This window comes from Drosophila albomicans, chromosome 2R (genome assembly GCF_009650485.2).
Source record: "Drosophila albomicans strain 15112-1751.03 chromosome 2R, ASM965048v2, whole genome shotgun sequence".
Classification (NCBI taxonomy): domain Eukaryota; kingdom Metazoa; phylum Arthropoda; class Insecta; order Diptera; family Drosophilidae; genus Drosophila; species Drosophila albomicans.
The window spans coordinates 11,233,135-11,250,401 of NC_047631.2; the positions used below are offsets into that span (position 1 = coordinate 11,233,135).

Here is a 17,267-nt window from a genome sequence, read left to right on the forward strand (position 1 = left end):
TCAAAATTAATTTCTTAATTGAAAATTAACTGACAAACGCAAAGAACACAAAAACAAGACAATGCCCAAGCAAGCATCTGTCTTCTCATTCGCATTTGTGTGTATGTATGTATGTGTGTGTGTGTCCGCCTGTTGGCATGTGCAATGTGGCGTATGTGTGATAATAACTTACAGTAGCAATAAAAGCAAGAATAGAGCGCAATTGCCAACTATTAGCATAACAATTGAAGCTGGGAATGTTTGTTGAAAATATTACGCATTCATGTGCAAGTATTTAGATAGAATTTATCTTAGTCGTGTTCCATTTCAAAGGTTATTAGCATTTAATGGAATACGCTTTCCCAATCTCAGTCTGCCAATTGTATTATCGATCAAGCGTCTAGCATAGGATAATCTATCATTTTCACATGGTACTTACTTGGTTTTGCAAATCGTTTTATAATTGATTTGGAACTTTGGCATATTCTCCTTTGAAGCATCGACTTCTCAATCTTCAGCAAGCCAAAAGGCATTCGGAGTAATTAATTTCAAATTTAAATACATGGAATAATAAATAAGAAACTCAAAGACCGCATATAATTTTAAAAACTCTTTGATTTATTATTATTATCAAATTGTGCTGTGCTTTCCACTTGACATTTAGATTAGTTATTTTACTTGAAATACATTTATAATATTGCTGACAGTATGACGTATTTGCTAGTCGCTTATATTGGTTTACTGATTGATTCAAAGTTCAAAGGTTACATTTTAGAATTTCCATTAAATTTGACCCAATCCCTTGTCCATAAATTGTTAACTTTATCAAGATTTTGTGTCAAATGGCAGAATGTGACCCTTGACACAAATTTTGCTCCATTTCTGTTTTGGTGCCATGATGTTGGCCTTGCTGCGTTGTCGCTGTCGCTGGCTTCGTGTTTTTCATTTTTCTTTTTATTTTTAGCATTTATAGCATTTTGAAGACTTTTTCGCTTTTACTTAATTAACACCCTGCCTGATAATGTCCGGAGGCAGCATGAAATTGTTTTTGCGCAAAGGAATCTCGCTGAGTTGGCGGTCGATGGGCGCTCGGGTGTCATACAGCGAGGGGGATTGGCAGATGATGGCGCAAGTGCCAAACACACATGACAACGTGAATAGCCAGAGGAAAAAGCGATCCAAGACCATGGAAACAAATTTCCAATCCTCCACAATCTGTGAATAAAATATAACATCAATTTACAATCATTTGACTAATTGCAAAAAAAAAACTGTGGCTAAATTTGAAAATAACTCAAAGAAACTGCTGCCGCAAATGCGGAAAAGCAATCGAAATTTTCTTTAATAATAATTTTATTGTTTCAGAGCTCGTAAAACACACTTAGCCAAGTGGATGGAGAGCAGAAGCAGGATGGAAAATTGTCCTATAGTGTGGCTAAATAAATTGGTTTCAATTGGAGTCATAAAATTTCGTTTGCGTCTGTCTTCTTTCAATAAACTTGAAATGTAATAAAAATATAAAGTTATGATTTAATATTTTACAATTTCATGTTGCACATTTGGGATTCGCTTCTCTTGCTCTTGCTCTTTGTGCTGTTCAAGCCGAAGTTTCAGGCAATAAACAATAATAGGAGCTCTCTGAAATCGCTGAGGCACAAGAGCTCTTCTGCCAGACGCCGAAAAATATGGCAGGATAAACAATAACAGCAACAATAAGAATACGAATACAAATGCGAGTACGAATGCGAATGTGAATGTGAATGTGAATAACGAATACGAAGTGAAGGCTCAGACTCAATCTGGTCTGGCCCGTGGTGTGCTCAATAAAAGTGGGCAACAAAAATTGCTTGTGTTATGTATGGAAGTGGAGCGCTGAAGTCTGAAGACTACCCACCTCGTTATCCTTGTCGGCATCCTTGATATGCTGCGCAATAAATCTGACCGCACGCAATGCCTGCAGCACTTCGGGTGTTAAGTTGCGCGGTATCACATTGTCGGAATCTGTCAAGTCTCGTGGCGAGCGCATGAAATTGCGAAAAATTGAAATAAAATATAGGAATAATAAATAAATGGAGATGCCATGCTCGTGTCGCTGGACCCCCAATCTCCATTCTCCCACAGGCAATGGCAACTCTAAATCTGTTATGTATGTGTTTGTGTATGTGTGTGTGTGTGTGTTTGGTTCATATATGCATAGAAATATGTATTATGGCCTATGCGAAATCAAGCTCTCCTCAGGCTATGACCAAACACTCGCAGCTTTAAGTTCCACAACCGCTATCCATAATAACAACAACAACAACAGCAGCAGCAGCAATAATAACACCAACAACAAGAACAACAAAACTGAATTATTGCTGGCAGTTTTTTATTTATGGGCATGCTTACCCTTGGCAGGGCATTGAAGCATCTAAATGAAACTTGTAACATTTATTGAGAGCGCCAATCAATTCGTTGTGCGAATTTGCATAGCAATCGGAATTCATTTTGCGCCTTAATGTGACACTGAGTGTTGCTCAAGAGTTGCTAACTTCTATAGTATCTCGTATCTATTCGTTCTGACACTTACTTTTATTGTAAACTTTTTACAAATAGCTGAAAAAAAACTTACGAGAAATTGAATTCAATGCTTCTGCGCTCAAAAGTTTACTATAACATTTTTAGTGGACTTGGAAACTGCTTTGCTTAGTTGCTTGACCAATTGATTGAGATATTCAACTAAATATCTATGATACTATAAATCAGATACAATTCCGCATGGATATTACTTCTAAAGTGCATCAACTTCGGTACGTTTGATTTTAATATTCAAATATACAGAGGAGCTTGAATTTAATCTCGGAAACTTGCAGCGTAATTAATTTTAATTTGGCACATTTATTGTATGTTTTTTTTTTGATTTTCTAATTGTCATTTTTAAATATTTCTTTGCGATGTCATCGTATAGGTCATGCAGACTTCGTTGTTTCTAGCTAAAACCTTTTCACACATGGCTTGTTTTATTATCCTGTATATAGACACACTCACACTCACACTCGCATGCACACACGTACATGCACACGCGCACTCACACAGTCGCAACTACAGCACATAGACGTTATTTGTCATCAAAGCGTCACATCATCGTCACAGCCATCAACATTGTCCGGCAAGCAGGAAAACCGAAGCCATCATCCTTGAGCATGGCCTAAGAGCATATTTCATTTTTCTTCGATTTTATTGCATTATTTGCTTATTTTTTTATTTGATTTCAATTTCGGCTTTTGGGTCGCGGGCTGCGAGTATTGGAAAATATTTGTGTTCTTGTATTTGTTTTTGTTTTTGTTGTTGTTTTGTTTTTTGTATGGACAAACCTCCCATCCCCAAACACAATACACATACTCGAACTCACACTCACTCTCATAGTTAAACCCAAACTCCGATTCAAACTCACCCACAGAGTGCTGCATGCCATTATCGTAAGCGCCGTCTTGGCTGTCTTTGAACTCGCTGGGAAAATCGCTGATGCTGTCGCTGAAAAACAAACACAAACAACCAAGCACACGCGCATATTCAGGAAGGATGTTAGATAAGTGAAAGGATAAGTTCGAAAGCACAACAAAGGGGAGAGAACAGGGAAAAAGACCTTGACTTACCGCACATCTATCTCGTTGGTGTAGCCATTGCTGGGTGTGGAGTCATCGTAATCGGGAAGTGTGTACTGAGTGCGTCGCATCATCATTAGCTTTGGCATGAAGTGCAGAAACAATTTGCGCACTAAAGGCGACATGTTGTGCGTCGAGGGGGATCTAAATTGATTGAAAAGTAAGTCGAAGTCCATTAAGAATCCTCCACCACAGATCGTACAATTAGCGACCCGCATCGCTCCTCCCTCATCCTTTTTTCTCTCCGACTCACCTGAAGTGTATGTTGAGCACACAGACCGTTGTCCAGACGGACAGAGAGACAAGTATCATGGTAAAGAGTAGATACTTGCCCAGCAGAGGCACAGCCAACGATGTCGGCGGTATAATTTCGGCCAACAGCAAGAAGAACACGGTCAACGACACGAGTATTGAAATACATAACGTAACCTGTCAACGAAATGTTTACACAATTTCTTCTCTCTCAGTTTCTCTCATTCTCCTCCACTTCCTTTCTCTTTTTCTTTTTTAGTTGTTTCTCGCTCACTTTCTGTGTCAACCTCGAAGTGCCACTTTTGTTTTTGCAAACAATAATAACCACAACCACAACAATGACAAGAACACAACACAAACAAAACGATAACATGAACAAACAATTTACCAATCATTATCAATTAGATCCAATTACATATCAATTACGTATACGCCATGTAAAACAATAAGCCGATTTCAACAATGGATTTTAATAACTTCATCAAATTTCGTATACTTATGTTAACTTTAAAAAATTATGAAAACAAGAAATTTTGTATAACATACAAAGGAGAAACACATCGCAAATCGAGGAATCAGGCAACTCTTTACTCCCTTCAATATACTCAATGCTATCTTTAACACATAAACTAACGTAATGTACATATACCTTCTCTGACCGAGAATTCAATTTAATTTAACAAGAACAAGTATCAACACTAGAAGCAACAAGGTTTACTACAAACATGTATATATTTCTATACATTGTATGTTGTATGTGTTTAAGTTCAACGTTTCGCATTTCACTGATTCAAATTTGCTATTCATTGGATCTGGTTGTCCTTCAAATTTGCCCTAAAACTGTTTGAAATATTAAGCAAATCACATGTTTCACTCATGTCTATGCATTCTATATTTTACAGCCATATAGATTAATCTACAACTTGAAGTACTTCATGAAAAATATCGAATAGTATATATTTTAGAGAAATTTGACAGCCTTCACAAATGTATTTTATTAAAATGGTTTAAGCAAACCTTTAAATTTAAAATCATTACAATGCAATTTAGTTTAGTTATACTAAATATATAACATTCTTTAAAAAAATAAAATGGACTTCCTCATTAAATCATCGATTGTATTCTCAAAATAATTCCAAAGATATTTCCCCTGCTAAAGTCATTCACAATAATTCATATAAATTCCTTAAAGTCACTGCTCGTTAAATGTTGAATAGTTGTGAATAAGTATGAATAAGTATGGCTAAGTTGTTACTCAAGCAAATGAGCGATCTCAAACGAATCAATTAACGAAAATAACAACAACAATTAACAATACGCTGCACTGTGTTAGTGTGCGTGTAATATTGTATGTGTATATATGTGTTATGTGCGTGTCTAGTGCGTCTATATATGTATGTATGTGTGTATAGGTGGGAGTGTAGTATGTGTGTGTGAGTAGAGTAAAAGGACGTGAGTGCTCTGCTTAATTGCAGAACACGCGATATGAAGAAACTTTCGAGTGGCATTGACTTTGAATGCGATTCAAATTTGAGTTGATTCGATTCAAATCGATTGAATTTAGTTCTTTTATTTATTTTTTGGTATGCATTCGATGAAATTTACGTTATGAGATTTCACTACTCAGCAAACAGCACAAATGATATTCGACGCCAACAATACTATGAATATGAATCCATGATTGCTTTACTGATTAAGTATTTGCTGTGAATATAAATGTGTGCTGCACATATGATTCAATGCATTCGCATTTGGACTGCTGGAACTCTGCGATTTGGAGATATATTGATAAACGTTCATATAAATGTATTTACGAGTAAATGTTTCTTAATCGATAATTAAATTACGAGTAGTTGGAAAGTAGTAGAGCGATAGCAAAGTAGATAGACATTTTTGTTGTGGAAAAGTAGTAGAAGTTGAGCTCTTACATTTTAGAGAATTTTGTAGTCAGAGTTTGTTTTTTCTACCGATATTCGATATTAAAGCCAATCTATAAGTACTATACTTAGCAGAGCTCAGCTTGCATGGAAGTTGATTAAGTTTTGGAAACTTTAAAGTGCAAGATAAGTATTTATAATAGTTATTTCAGTGTTCTCAGGTAGTTGTATGTAATTATTTAAATGAAAATGATAAAGTCAAAATATATACACATTAAAAAAACTTCTAATATTCAATCGTTTACAATCAAAAAAGAAGTCAATCTACACAAACAAACTACAGTATTCTAAATGAACATGCCACATGCATAAGAATTGGAACATTTTTGGATGGCAATTGAAGAGTCCTCTGAAGCTGTCTTCATCCGCAAAATTTCCTTTAGAGCTTACCTTTTCGCCCGAATCGCTTGGCAAGTAAAAGACCAAAACGGTAAGAAATGTTAATGCCACACAGGGCACAATCAAATTCACTGTATAGAACAAAGTTTTGCGTCGCATGGTCAACTTGAAGGTAATATCTGCAGCCAGACATGAAATTTACATATTCGGTAACCAGGTAAACACACCTCTACGCAAAACTCACCTGAGAACGGCTCCAATGTGTCCGGATAGTACTCCTCATTCTTGGTTGCCGGCACCTCGAGTATGTCCCACTCCACCGACAAATAGAATTCAGTTAAATCGATGCCCACCTGAACAAGATTACTGCCAGGCACCTGGGCAACACACAAATGCACAGAAGGGAAGGCAATTTGTTAGTGCTGTAATCCAAGCCACAGTCCCCACAGCCACGCCCACTAAACCACCCCCTGATGTGGCTGCATAGATTGCATTTTGTGTGCAATCGAGCGTATGGTAAACAGTAAAGCAAATTTGCATCCTTTGGCCTTTCGATGTTAATCGAAATGCGGTTGGTCTAAGCTCTCACCTGGTCCAGGTGCTTCAAATCCACTTGGGCACCATTGTACGTCCATGAGCCGAATTTCATGAAACAAATTTGCTCATCGTATGGAAAATATTCCACATTCATTTCACAGGATGACTTGTAAATCGCCGGTGGCTCCCAGAACACTTCGCCAGTGTACTTCAGAGTGGCCTTCGTCATGAGAGTTACCTGCCAACAACACCCCATGTGGATGAAAGATTGTTTTCAATTCGATTAAATCGATACTCACCTCATAGTTGCCATCCCAGTTATTGTACAGCACAATGTCGGGCACCCAAATGTGCTCAGAGGGCACATATAACTGCTCCACACCACCGTACTCTTCTGGATCCCAGCGCAACTTATAATCGAACCAGCGCTGCAAAGTACAATATAATATAATACCTTTAAATGGTTAGTCCAATATTATTTTAAATTGAGTATTTACCTGCTTGACCCACAGATTGGTTGTCATCACCTGATTCTTCAGATTCACCTCGATCAGTTGCGATAACTTGAGGCCCAACCACACGGTAAGAGTCTCGGTATTATTTACAACCGGCCTAATAAGGCGATTATAATTACTCAAGAGATCATCATATAGCCGCTTAGTATCCGGATTGGCTTCGAAGCTTATAGGCGCTGCAACAAGAAAGATCCCATGGCAATACTAACATTAGCTAGAGAAAAATATCCCAAACAAACTGAGAGAAACGACCAAAATTTCCCAAAACAAATCACTGCGCAGTCGCCGCTCTTGTGCTCTGAAGCTCTCTCAATGGGCGCAGCATCCTGACAGCTGGGAAACTCATTAGATACATCATAAAAGTATCGGAATTTTCACAACATTTTCACGCTCAAGTTTTTCAAACTTACGTGTGGTATTTGCCAATGGCAAAATTATCAAAAACGCCAACCAACACAAGCGCCGCATTTTAATCGTGGTGTTATTACACGCAATTTCCTAATGTATTGCACTTATTTCCAGCGAATCGCAAATTTATTAATACATTTTTTTCTCCGCAAATTTTGGAGTAAACCACTCACGTCCGGGGCTCAATGGTAACTGGTGAAAAATCTCACGAAAATTGGACAAGAGATGAAAGCAGCTGTCAGAAAAACAAAGCGCGAAAAAACATCAGAAAATTCAAATTGAAAATGAAATGAAAGTTTAGAAGTGAAAGAACATTTAAAAAAATATTCAAATTTATTTATCTTGCATTCCAAATACATATTATATATTGAAAACATATCCATAATGAGAACATGTGGCAAATTTTCTTTGACTTGATAGGTCAGATTTCTTTCTTTATTTGGTAAATAATATACAACTAAAACTACAACACAACTTTGCGGCTGGCAATAAAAATTTAAATCAGTTATCTAAGACACAATTAGGAAACACCACCAAAAGTGTATTAACATTAAAAGCGATTGTAAAAATATATTAAACTAATATAATGATGGTTCAAACAAATTCCTATAAAGCTAAGCTTACAAAACTCAAAATCGGCGGGTTTTTTTATAATAATAAAAGGAACTTTTAAACCGTAGCCGAGTTTTCTACCATTTAGGGAAATTACCGAGATATATCTTATATGAACATAGTTCCTCTAGTCAAGTCCAGAACCAAACCAGCGTGTACGCTGTTTACTGAGGCGTGATGGGTTGCCACCCGTTTCCTAGCAACGACGACAACGACAATTTGACAACACATAAATGCGTTAGGGGAAGTAACTGGAACAAAACAATTGAAGTTAGTCGGTAATTGGAAAACAAAAAACGAAAACGACAAGAAAATACATTTCGTAAACAACTTTCATTTTCAGCTGTAGCTATCGATGACGTTGAAATGGGCTACAAAGGCAACTTTCCACAGATTATGCGCGAGGCAGGCTTCAAGCTGCGGCAGTATCGAGATGGGCCATTGGACTGGCGACTCATGGGTAAGTTGAATGGTTAATAGCTTAATTTTATAAAAAAAATACGCAACAATTTTGAAGGCGCCTATGAAACGGATCGGATACTGCGGGAACAAAACTTTGAAATGGTGGACGACGCACTGCAGCATTTATCCGAAGCGCCGCTGGGCACAGCGCTGGAGACGCACATACTGGACAGTGGCATAGCCAAGTACTTTATAATGTCGCAATATGCCATACAATATCTGCTCTACTGTCGCACATATCTGGACGAAAACGTCGGCGAGTTGCGCGAGGCACATGCTACAGCCCAGCAGGAGATTGCCAAGCTGCGTCAATCACTCGGCGAGTCCAACAATGAAGTTATCCAGCTGCACAAGAAGATCACGCAAATCGAGGCTATACGAGAAGTCGTCTTCCCCTGTCACTTGTGCACCAAGAACTTCATCAGCAATGACGCACTCAATGTGCACATCGGCAGGAAGCATCGTGTGGGTACTCCGACCACCAACTTGCCAGGTGGCAGCGGCTCCAAGGATAAAGATAACGATGTCCAACTGATAAACACCATTAAAATGGAACTGGAGATCAAGCAGCTCAAAGAGCGACTAAATGCCGCCGAACGCAATATTAAAGAGCGCAGCACCAGCTCCAGACATCATGCTAGCCCACGCCAGGATCAGTCCACAGGCACCACACAAGTGCGCACTGTGGGCATACAGAGTAATCTGGCGGAATACAAAGAGAAGGATGAGCACAGCAGCGAGGCGATTGGCAGCGAAGCAAGCGAACGCAAGGAACAGCTTCATGGACTCGCCGAGCGTCTCAGCAACTTTGAAGTGTGGCAGACGCAGTTGAAGCAGAGTAACGATCAATTCATCCAGGACATCAATCACAAGCTGGAGGATCTAAGTCATGCTCTGGAGCAGACAAAACTGCGCGCCGAATCGAAAATAACAACTGTGGCAGCAGCAACAACCGAAGATCGTGTTGCTACGCCTTGTCTGGAGGATTTGGAGCGCATACTCAGCGAGAAGGTAGCCGAGATTGGGAAAGTAAGTGCCAATAAACTGGAAGAAGTAGTTTATCAGTTGGAAATGGGTTACAAGGAGAAATTAGAGGCATTGGAGCGTGAGTTGAAACGACTCACCGAGCACAAGGAATCTAATGTCATCACACAAAGTGTATCCAAAATACCCAAGCCGCTGCCCAAGAAGGAGGAAACCAACTTGGAACGCATTAAACGGCAGGTGGAAACGGAATTTCTGAAAACTAAGCACGACGACGACACGTATTCCATAGAGGAGCTGCCAGCAGAGCCAAAGCGAGAGCCAGAGCAACAGCAGCAGTCTGCGCAAAAGCAATTGGTGACACAAGTCCAAGAGCTTCCCAGTCGCAGCAGTTCAGGGAGTCATCCAACGTTCACAAAGCCCGCAGCTGAGCTTGAGTCCAAGTTAAAGAGCAAGCCCATCGTCAGCCAGCCAGAGACAATAGAAACCACGGACATCAGTGAGAGTCTCAGCGAGGAGGAGGAAACCATCAGCGAGGAGCCTAGTGACTTCTTCACCTCAGAACCAGAGCGTCAAGTATTCCAAATGCCAAAGTCTAAAGCAGCGGCAAAAGCTAAGTAAGTAAAGGAATAATATATATAATAATAAATAAATACTTAAACGGCTCCCAGAAGTCCACAGAAGCCACAGCAGCCACTCACGAGGAAAGATGCACGTAAGCTGGTGAATCACAAGCTGAATCCACATGGCTTCAACATGAAGTCAAAAAGTATTTCGGGCATATCGCTTAAGCGCGTCAGTGCCGAACTGGTGCAGCACAGGAACAACTTTCGACTGGTAAGTAAGATTTGTTGGCCAAGAAAGAATTTTTCAAGATGTTTTAACCGCCACAGGATAATCCACATTTCTATGCGACACGTAATCGCATACGCAAATTTGTGGATAAACTCTGCTCCGCCAAGATGCCACCAACTGCTCAGTTAATGCTAAAACACAAGACGCCAATACAACCATCTGATGATGGAGGCAAAAGCCTCACGGGCACAACACAAAATGACGAAGATGGTGATGATGATCTGGAAACTCCTGATCGCACGTCATCACAGGAGGAGGATGATCCGCTGGAGTTATCGCCCACTAGCTCTAGTTCGCCACAGCAACGCCAACAGCATCGCAACTTTAAGGCGCAGTTGGAGCAAATGTTGGCAAAGCCCGCAGCTCGCGTTGTTTCCAAGACGGGCACAACGCAAGTGCAGCTACATGCAGCCAGGCCAGTGCCGTTGCCACGCAAGCGCGTTATGTTCAACACCATGGGCATTGACAAAAGTCTGAACGATGAAGATGAGGAAATTAAATGAGATTAAATAAATGTATAAAACAAAAACAAACGGAAAAATTCGTTATTTAAAATCTAGTGCTGCCACCCGAACGCGTTTTGTTTTCGTTGGCAATGCTGGCTATAAGTGGCAACAATTGCATCGCTGTGCTATCGATAACAATCTGTAAAAACACATGCATATCGATATGCGATGACGGCGAATTCATATGGAGATGCGGCGAAGTGTGGTTGCGCGAAAAAATTTCTTGACGTCGCAAAAATCTACAATAACTTGCAATAAATGCTTTAAAACGCAATTGAAGCGTACGCAAACCAGTGACAAACGCTGAACGTACATGGCGTAACGGCTAAACTATTGAAATTCCTCGGGAGCAGCAAAAAACAGCGCTGTTAAGTGTACAATATTACCTGACGACCACACACACAAACACGCACACGCATACACAAGCATACACTCCTACACACACACACTGTCACATACGCTCGTATATACACAGACGCACGCAGTTTCACTTGGCCTCCCTCCCTCCCTTGAGCCACCCAATCGCATCGATGAAATAACATACATAACGCGTATACCGAAAATACATAAGCTTGCTTGGCTGAAATAACGGAGAAGCAAAAAGCACAAAAAGAAAAAAACGCAGGTAAACAGAGATAAGAAAACAGACAGCGAGAGTGTCACAGCAGCAGTTACAAATACATAGATACAGATACAAACGCAGGTATCTGCAGCAGCACACAACAACAACAAACAGCGCCAGTGAAACATGTCCGACATCATGAACATTGACAGCATTATCTCGCGCCTGCTGGAAGGTAAGTCCTACAACTTAATGTTATTTCCAATTGGAAATCGGTTCCGTAAATAATTTTCAAATACCTCCCCCACTTTGTTCCCCATTCTTTTAGTGCGTGGCGCACGTCCAGGGAAAAATGTGCAACTCTCAGAGGGGGAAATACGAAGCTTGTGTCTGAAATCGCGCGAAATATTCCTATCACAACCGATACTGCTGGAACTGGAGGCGCCGCTCAAAATCTGCGGCGATATACACGGACAATACTATGATCTGTTGCGTCTGTTTGAGTATGGCGGATTTCCGCCAGAGTCGAATTATTTATTCCTGGGCGATTATGTGGATCGTGGCAAGCAATCCTTGGAGACGATATGTCTGCTGCTGGCATACAAAATCAAATATTCGGAGAATTTCTTTTTGCTGCGCGGCAATCACGAATGCGCCAGTATCAATCGCATCTACGGGTGAGTTGAGGAATACTATACAATTTCCATACTAAATATTTCATAAGCACACGCAATCATTTAACTCTTGATTAATCAACTGTCAACTAGGTTTTACGATGAATGCAAGCGACGTTACACCATCAAGCTATGGAAAACTTTTACGGATTGCTTCAACTGTTTGCCCGTTGCAGCAATTGTGGATGAGAAGATCTTTTGCTGTCACGGCGGCCTGAGTCCTGATTTGTCGTCCATGGAGCAAATACGTCGCATTATGCGGCCAACGGATGTACCAGATCAGGGCCTGTTATGCGATCTCTTGTGGTCCGATCCCGACAAGGATACCATGGGCTGGGGTGAAAATGATCGCGGTGTTAGCTTCACATTTGGAGCAGAGGTAAATTGTTGTAATACTAATTTATTATTGAGTAAGCTAACAATGTTTCTTTTTGGTGTTCTTTAGGTTGTGGGCAAATTTCTACAGAAGCACGAATTCGACCTCATTTGTCGGGCTCATCAGGTTGTTGAAGATGGTTACGAATTCTTTGCCAAACGGCAGCTGGTCACACTCTTCTCAGCACCTAATTACTGTGGCGAATTTGACAATGCGGGTGAGTGATCACTCACTGATCAGTGTGAGAGGGGGAGATCAGGTCCATTGGACTTTAGACAGCGGCGTTGTGGGTGTTATCTTTGTTTTTGTTTGCAAATAACCTATACTATACAGATAACTGAGATTAGCTGTGATTTTGGAGATAACCTTCGCCAGCTGAAATAGGAAAAACTATATCATCTATTGTATACTCTATATGTACATTCTAATTCTATTGAATATTGTGCAAAAATGGAAAATTTCAATAGACTATACATTTATAAATAGGTTTTGAGTTTCCATATTCATGATTCATGCCTAATCGTTGTTTATTTATTGCAGGTGCCATGATGTCGGTTGACGAAACATTAATGTGCTCCTTTCAGATATTGAAACCCGCCGATAAACGACGATTTGTTTATCCAAACTTTGGCAGCTCAGGGCGTCCCCTAACACCGCCCCGCGGCGCTAACAATAAGAATAAGAAAAAATAAGCAACAACAATAATTTACAAGAGCAGTAGCAACAACAACAGTAACAAGAAACGGCCACACAAAAATGAATACCAATTAAATGCGCAAATTGTTTGTTTTTTATCGAATATGTGTAATCGAATCGTGAGCAACGTTAGAAGGGTATAGAAATTCATACAAATTAGCCTATTTTTCATTTTGGAAAACAAAAAAAAAAGGAAAAATTACAACACACATACACACACACTCTCACAAATTGAGACACTTTAGTTCAAACTAATTGTAGTGTTAAACACTGCATAAGCATGAATATCTCTTAATGTATTAATTTTATTTTGTTATAGTTTTCCTTGCGCAATGCGAACACATTTTGAAACCTCAATCACAAGCACCCCCAACACACACCCACATACACGTACAGTAGGTACAAAAAGAATGCACACATACACACAGAAGCAAAAGATGTATTTATCGCATTTTATCTTGCATAGCATTTTCTCTTTTCGGTTTTTTTTGCATAGCACAACTACCAAGGCAGAGAGCACAAACTTCTCTTCACAATTTGTATTGTTTTATTCAATTTGTAGCAAAGGGTAAAATGTTGTTTTTATAATTATTTTTTTGAATTTGAATCGAAAGCTTTTGATATATGTGTGTGAAATGAAAAGTATGTACGGTATTTTAAGCGCAATTTATTTTTTTATATTATATTTTATTCATGATTAAATTTCTACTAAATGTTTACTTAGTTTTAAACGCCAAGCAAATTTAGCTCGAAGGTACATAAGTTTCACAATTGTTTACACCAAAAATATTAAAATAAACAACAAAAATTGTGTATATTTTTAACTTGTATGCGTTGACGATTAAAAATATGTAACACACGAACACATACACAAAACGTGCATATAAAAATCAGAAAATGCAAAAAAAAAAACAAAAACGAAATCGAAAATACAAACTACAATAATTATAATTAACTTAACAACTGCAAAAACCAGCAAAGATTTGTTTAACAAAAAACATAAGTATATTGAATGCTTGTTAGAGCAATAATAATAATTTCTAAAAGCAAAAGTTAAACAAGCGCATTAAGAGAGAGCGGCATACTTTTGAGCGGCACTGTGTGCCCTCAGCCGACGCCAACGAGGCGGCAGATAAGGTTACAAACAACAAGAACTACAAATTTAAACACACAAAACAAATAAACATACATATTATAATTAAAAATATATATACATATTTAATAAAATTGTAAGCAAATGAGACACACAGTACATGCATTCGTGTAGTTGTATTTGTATGTATTTGTATTTTGTGACAAGAACAACAAACAACTAAAAACAGTCGAAACATTCTAGTGCTAAAAGGCCGCCACACATTCGAGTATTATACTTATTATATGCATGCATGTATGTAAAATGCCGAGCCCCAAAGAAAGGCAAGCATCCAAAAATCGAATATGTAGTTCTATCTGTCGTTTTGAGAACACCCCCTCCTATGTAAAATGGTTTCGTTTGTACAATCCCCCCAAGAAAAAGTAATGAACCGCCCTGTAATGCAACGAGTTTTCGCAACTTGAATGTCCAGCTAATGCCTCCTTGGCCCCTTTCTCCAAGATCCCTTTGTCGAAGCCACACTCTAGTACTCTGTTTAATGTTGTATCGAATTCTACATATACGCAAAGGAAAAGAAGAAAAATACAAGAAATGAAGTAATGACAAAATATATAATATTATAGTTAATATCAGCTGTTTGCGGAAAACACAGGAAAAACAAAACGATTTACATAAGAATATTTGAAAAAAATCATCAAATGTAACATCGTAACATTGCAAGCAGTTGAAAGCAAATTAAATTTAAATATAAACAAAATATAAATCACTTGTAATTAAATTTTGAAAATTCGAAAAGACAACAACAAAAGGTAATATGAATAATAATGATAATACAAATTAAAATTAAAAATGCATGCAAAAAGCTAAAAAAAAAATCAACAAAAGTTAAAAACAAAAAAAAAACAAAAAATTAAAAAAAAAACAAGGAGAAAAATTAAAATAAAAACAACATGAAGCACTTGTAACAAAATAGCACTGTTTTATTAAAATGATAAATGAAATACATATGTATTAGCAATAAATCTGAATGGAATCGCGTCGTTTTAACTGATGATACATAGGGAATCAATACTCATGATAATATAATGAGTTGTCACTTGATTGATTGATCGATTAAGCTAACAATTTTTCAATTCATTCATCTATTTTTAAGTATTCAATATCTACAGCTAATGGCAATTGAAGCGAAGTGCACAGCTGCGTTCCAAGGGTGCACACGCTGCTCCCGTGCCACGTCCCGCTGCCTCCTCCTGTTGCAATCGCAGCTGCAGCAACTTCTGTCGCAGCGCATAAGATGTTGTTGTTGCGGTTGTTGTCAATGGCTGCTGTCGCGATTCGTTGGCTCTATTTTTGTGCCACTTGCTGTCGCCACTGGCCACGCCCAGTTTGTCATAGGCGCGCTGCAGACGCAACTCATCCTGTCGCTGGCTGCTGAAGCAATCGCTGGCATTGAGCAAACGAAACTGTTGCAAGGCGAGCAGGCGCTGCAACTCGTTGTCGCAACTTGGGGGCAAAGGCGATGACGTCGACGTCGACGTTGACGAAGAGTTGCAGCTACTTGCAACATGAACCTGACCCTGACCTTCAGCTGTCAGACGACTGGCGGCGCAGGCGCGTTGTTCATAGACCCGACGATTGTCCGTGTGCTCGCAGTGGGTGTTGTTGTTGGTGTTGCTATGAGAGCTGCCACTTGCCTGCTCCCCGCTGGCCCAGCTGAGCACCTTGACACGACTTTCGCGCAGCTGTGGGGCGTAGCCAGCGGAGCTGCAGCAGCTGGAGCAATGGCTCACCGTAGTTGTTGCCGAGTTGCGTCTGCTAAACTGACCATTCAACTGCGTGCTAGAGTGACCTAATCCCAGATTCTGCCCCGATTGATTGTTGCTCCTGAGAAGTGGCCGTTTGACAAACTGCGTCGGCTGCACGCTTTGTCGGGATGATGATGTCAGCGAAAGCAGATCACTGCGTGGTCGTGGCTGCTCCGGTGGCTCTGGCTGCAGTCGTCTGCTGATGTGGCTCGTTGATTTCAATATGCTGCCACTGCCAGCAAAGCTGCCGCCGCTGTGTCCGCAGTAGCACCTCTTCATTCCTTTGTAATAGTTATGACGTAGAGAGTATTTGGAAATGATTTTGAACTGCGAGCAAGCTCCAAAATTTGTGTTTGCGTGCTCACAGAATGTTCGGCGACGACTGTTGTTGAGTGCGGCGGGGCAACCGGTTTCCACACACATCGAGACTCACACATATCGAGTACATCGCGGCTGCCCCGACACCAGCAGCGGCTAGTGTTCCCATGCCCAACACCACCGTTAGTTACCTGGTCTGGTCGCCACGCCGCGCCGGCTCGCGTCGCGTTTGTTTATATTTGAAAAACAATTGCAACAGTTTCCATAGACACACGCCGAAGTCCTCGTGTTCTGCCCACATTTGAGTCGAATGAGTAAAACGAATGACTTAGGCAACAAACTTAATTTATGAACGTCCAATCGCCATAGATCGTTACTCGCCTATTGCGTTAGCGATTAGAACTAATTGGCTAGATGGCCGTTAGCATGGGAACTCGTTGGCATTTCGAATGTCGAAATAAGACGGGATTCTGTTTCCAATGAAATGCTTCATTGCACATTACAACTTAAGTAATTTGCCTAGAGTAAAGCCGTAATACTTGTGGATGGTGTAAGGCTACAATTCACTTCTATGCATAGCTACTGGTAGCAATGAATAAGAATTTAATGTTAAAGAAAGAAGAAATGTGTATATTGAATTCTGTAAATTTTTAGAATGAAAAGTACTTAGGGAAAGTTAATTTTTTGTTTAATTGGGAAATGTCGGAATAAAC

At 39.7% G+C, this 17,267-nt stretch overlaps 4 protein-coding genes across 6 annotated transcripts; 2 read left to right on the plus strand and 2 right to left on the minus strand.

Annotated features, from left to right (window-relative positions):
* Nucleotides 1–584: 584 nt before the first annotated feature.
* On the minus strand, nt 585–7,808 carry LOC117574570 (acetylcholine receptor subunit beta-like 2). 2 transcript variants are annotated; one of them, XM_052007441.1, is made up of 11 exons: nt 7,614–7,808; nt 7,186–7,379; nt 6,988–7,116; nt 6,741–6,926; nt 6,396–6,528; nt 6,203–6,330; nt 3,877–4,052; nt 3,615–3,767; nt 3,413–3,492; nt 1,874–1,989; nt 585–1,194 (listed from the first exon to the last, which is right to left on the minus strand). In XM_052007441.1, the coding sequence occupies exons 1-11, from the start codon at nt 7,669–7,671 to the stop codon at nt 979–981; spliced, it is 1,569 nt and encodes a 522-aa protein (XP_051863401.1). In that variant the 5' UTR covers nt 7,672–7,808; the 3' UTR covers nt 585–978. The 2 variants fall into 2 exon arrangements, with proteins under 2 accessions (XP_051863401.1, XP_034114336.1); XM_034258445.2 differs by having other exon boundaries at nt 587–1,194; nt 1,874–1,980.
* A 611-nt stretch (nt 7,809–8,419) lies between these two features.
* On the plus strand, nt 8,420–11,660 carry LOC117574568 (cilium assembly protein DZIP1L). 2 transcript variants are annotated; one of them, XM_034258444.2, is made up of 5 exons: nt 8,420–8,501; nt 8,567–8,683; nt 8,741–10,286; nt 10,344–10,506; nt 10,563–11,660. In XM_034258444.2, exons 2-5 carry the CDS (start codon nt 8,590–8,592, stop codon nt 11,025–11,027), a joined length of 2,268 nt encoding a protein of 755 aa, XP_034114335.1. In that variant the 5' UTR covers nt 8,420–8,501; nt 8,567–8,589; the 3' UTR covers nt 11,028–11,660. The 2 variants fall into 2 exon arrangements, with proteins under 2 accessions (XP_034114335.1, XP_034114334.1); XM_034258443.2 differs by having other exon boundaries at nt 8,421–8,501; nt 10,341–10,506.
* Nucleotides 11,230–14,256, plus strand: LOC117574572 (serine/threonine-protein phosphatase alpha-1 isoform). The gene is made up of 6 exons (XM_034258447.2): nt 11,230–11,655; nt 11,722–11,827; nt 11,921–12,269; nt 12,360–12,645; nt 12,712–12,859; nt 13,183–14,256. The coding sequence occupies exons 2-6, from the start codon at nt 11,779–11,781 to the stop codon at nt 13,332–13,334; spliced, it is 984 nt and encodes a 327-aa protein (XP_034114338.1). The 5' UTR covers nt 11,230–11,655; nt 11,722–11,778; the 3' UTR covers nt 13,335–14,256.
* Nucleotides 14,257–15,477: 1,221 nt separating this feature from the next.
* Nucleotides 15,478–16,642, minus strand: LOC117573315 (uncharacterized). Its single transcript, XM_034256423.2, has one exon. The coding sequence runs from the start codon at nt 16,513–16,515 to the stop codon at nt 15,601–15,603; it is 915 nt and encodes a 304-aa protein (XP_034112314.1). The 5' UTR covers nt 16,516–16,642; the 3' UTR covers nt 15,478–15,600.
* Nucleotides 16,643–17,267: the final 625 nt, after the last annotated feature.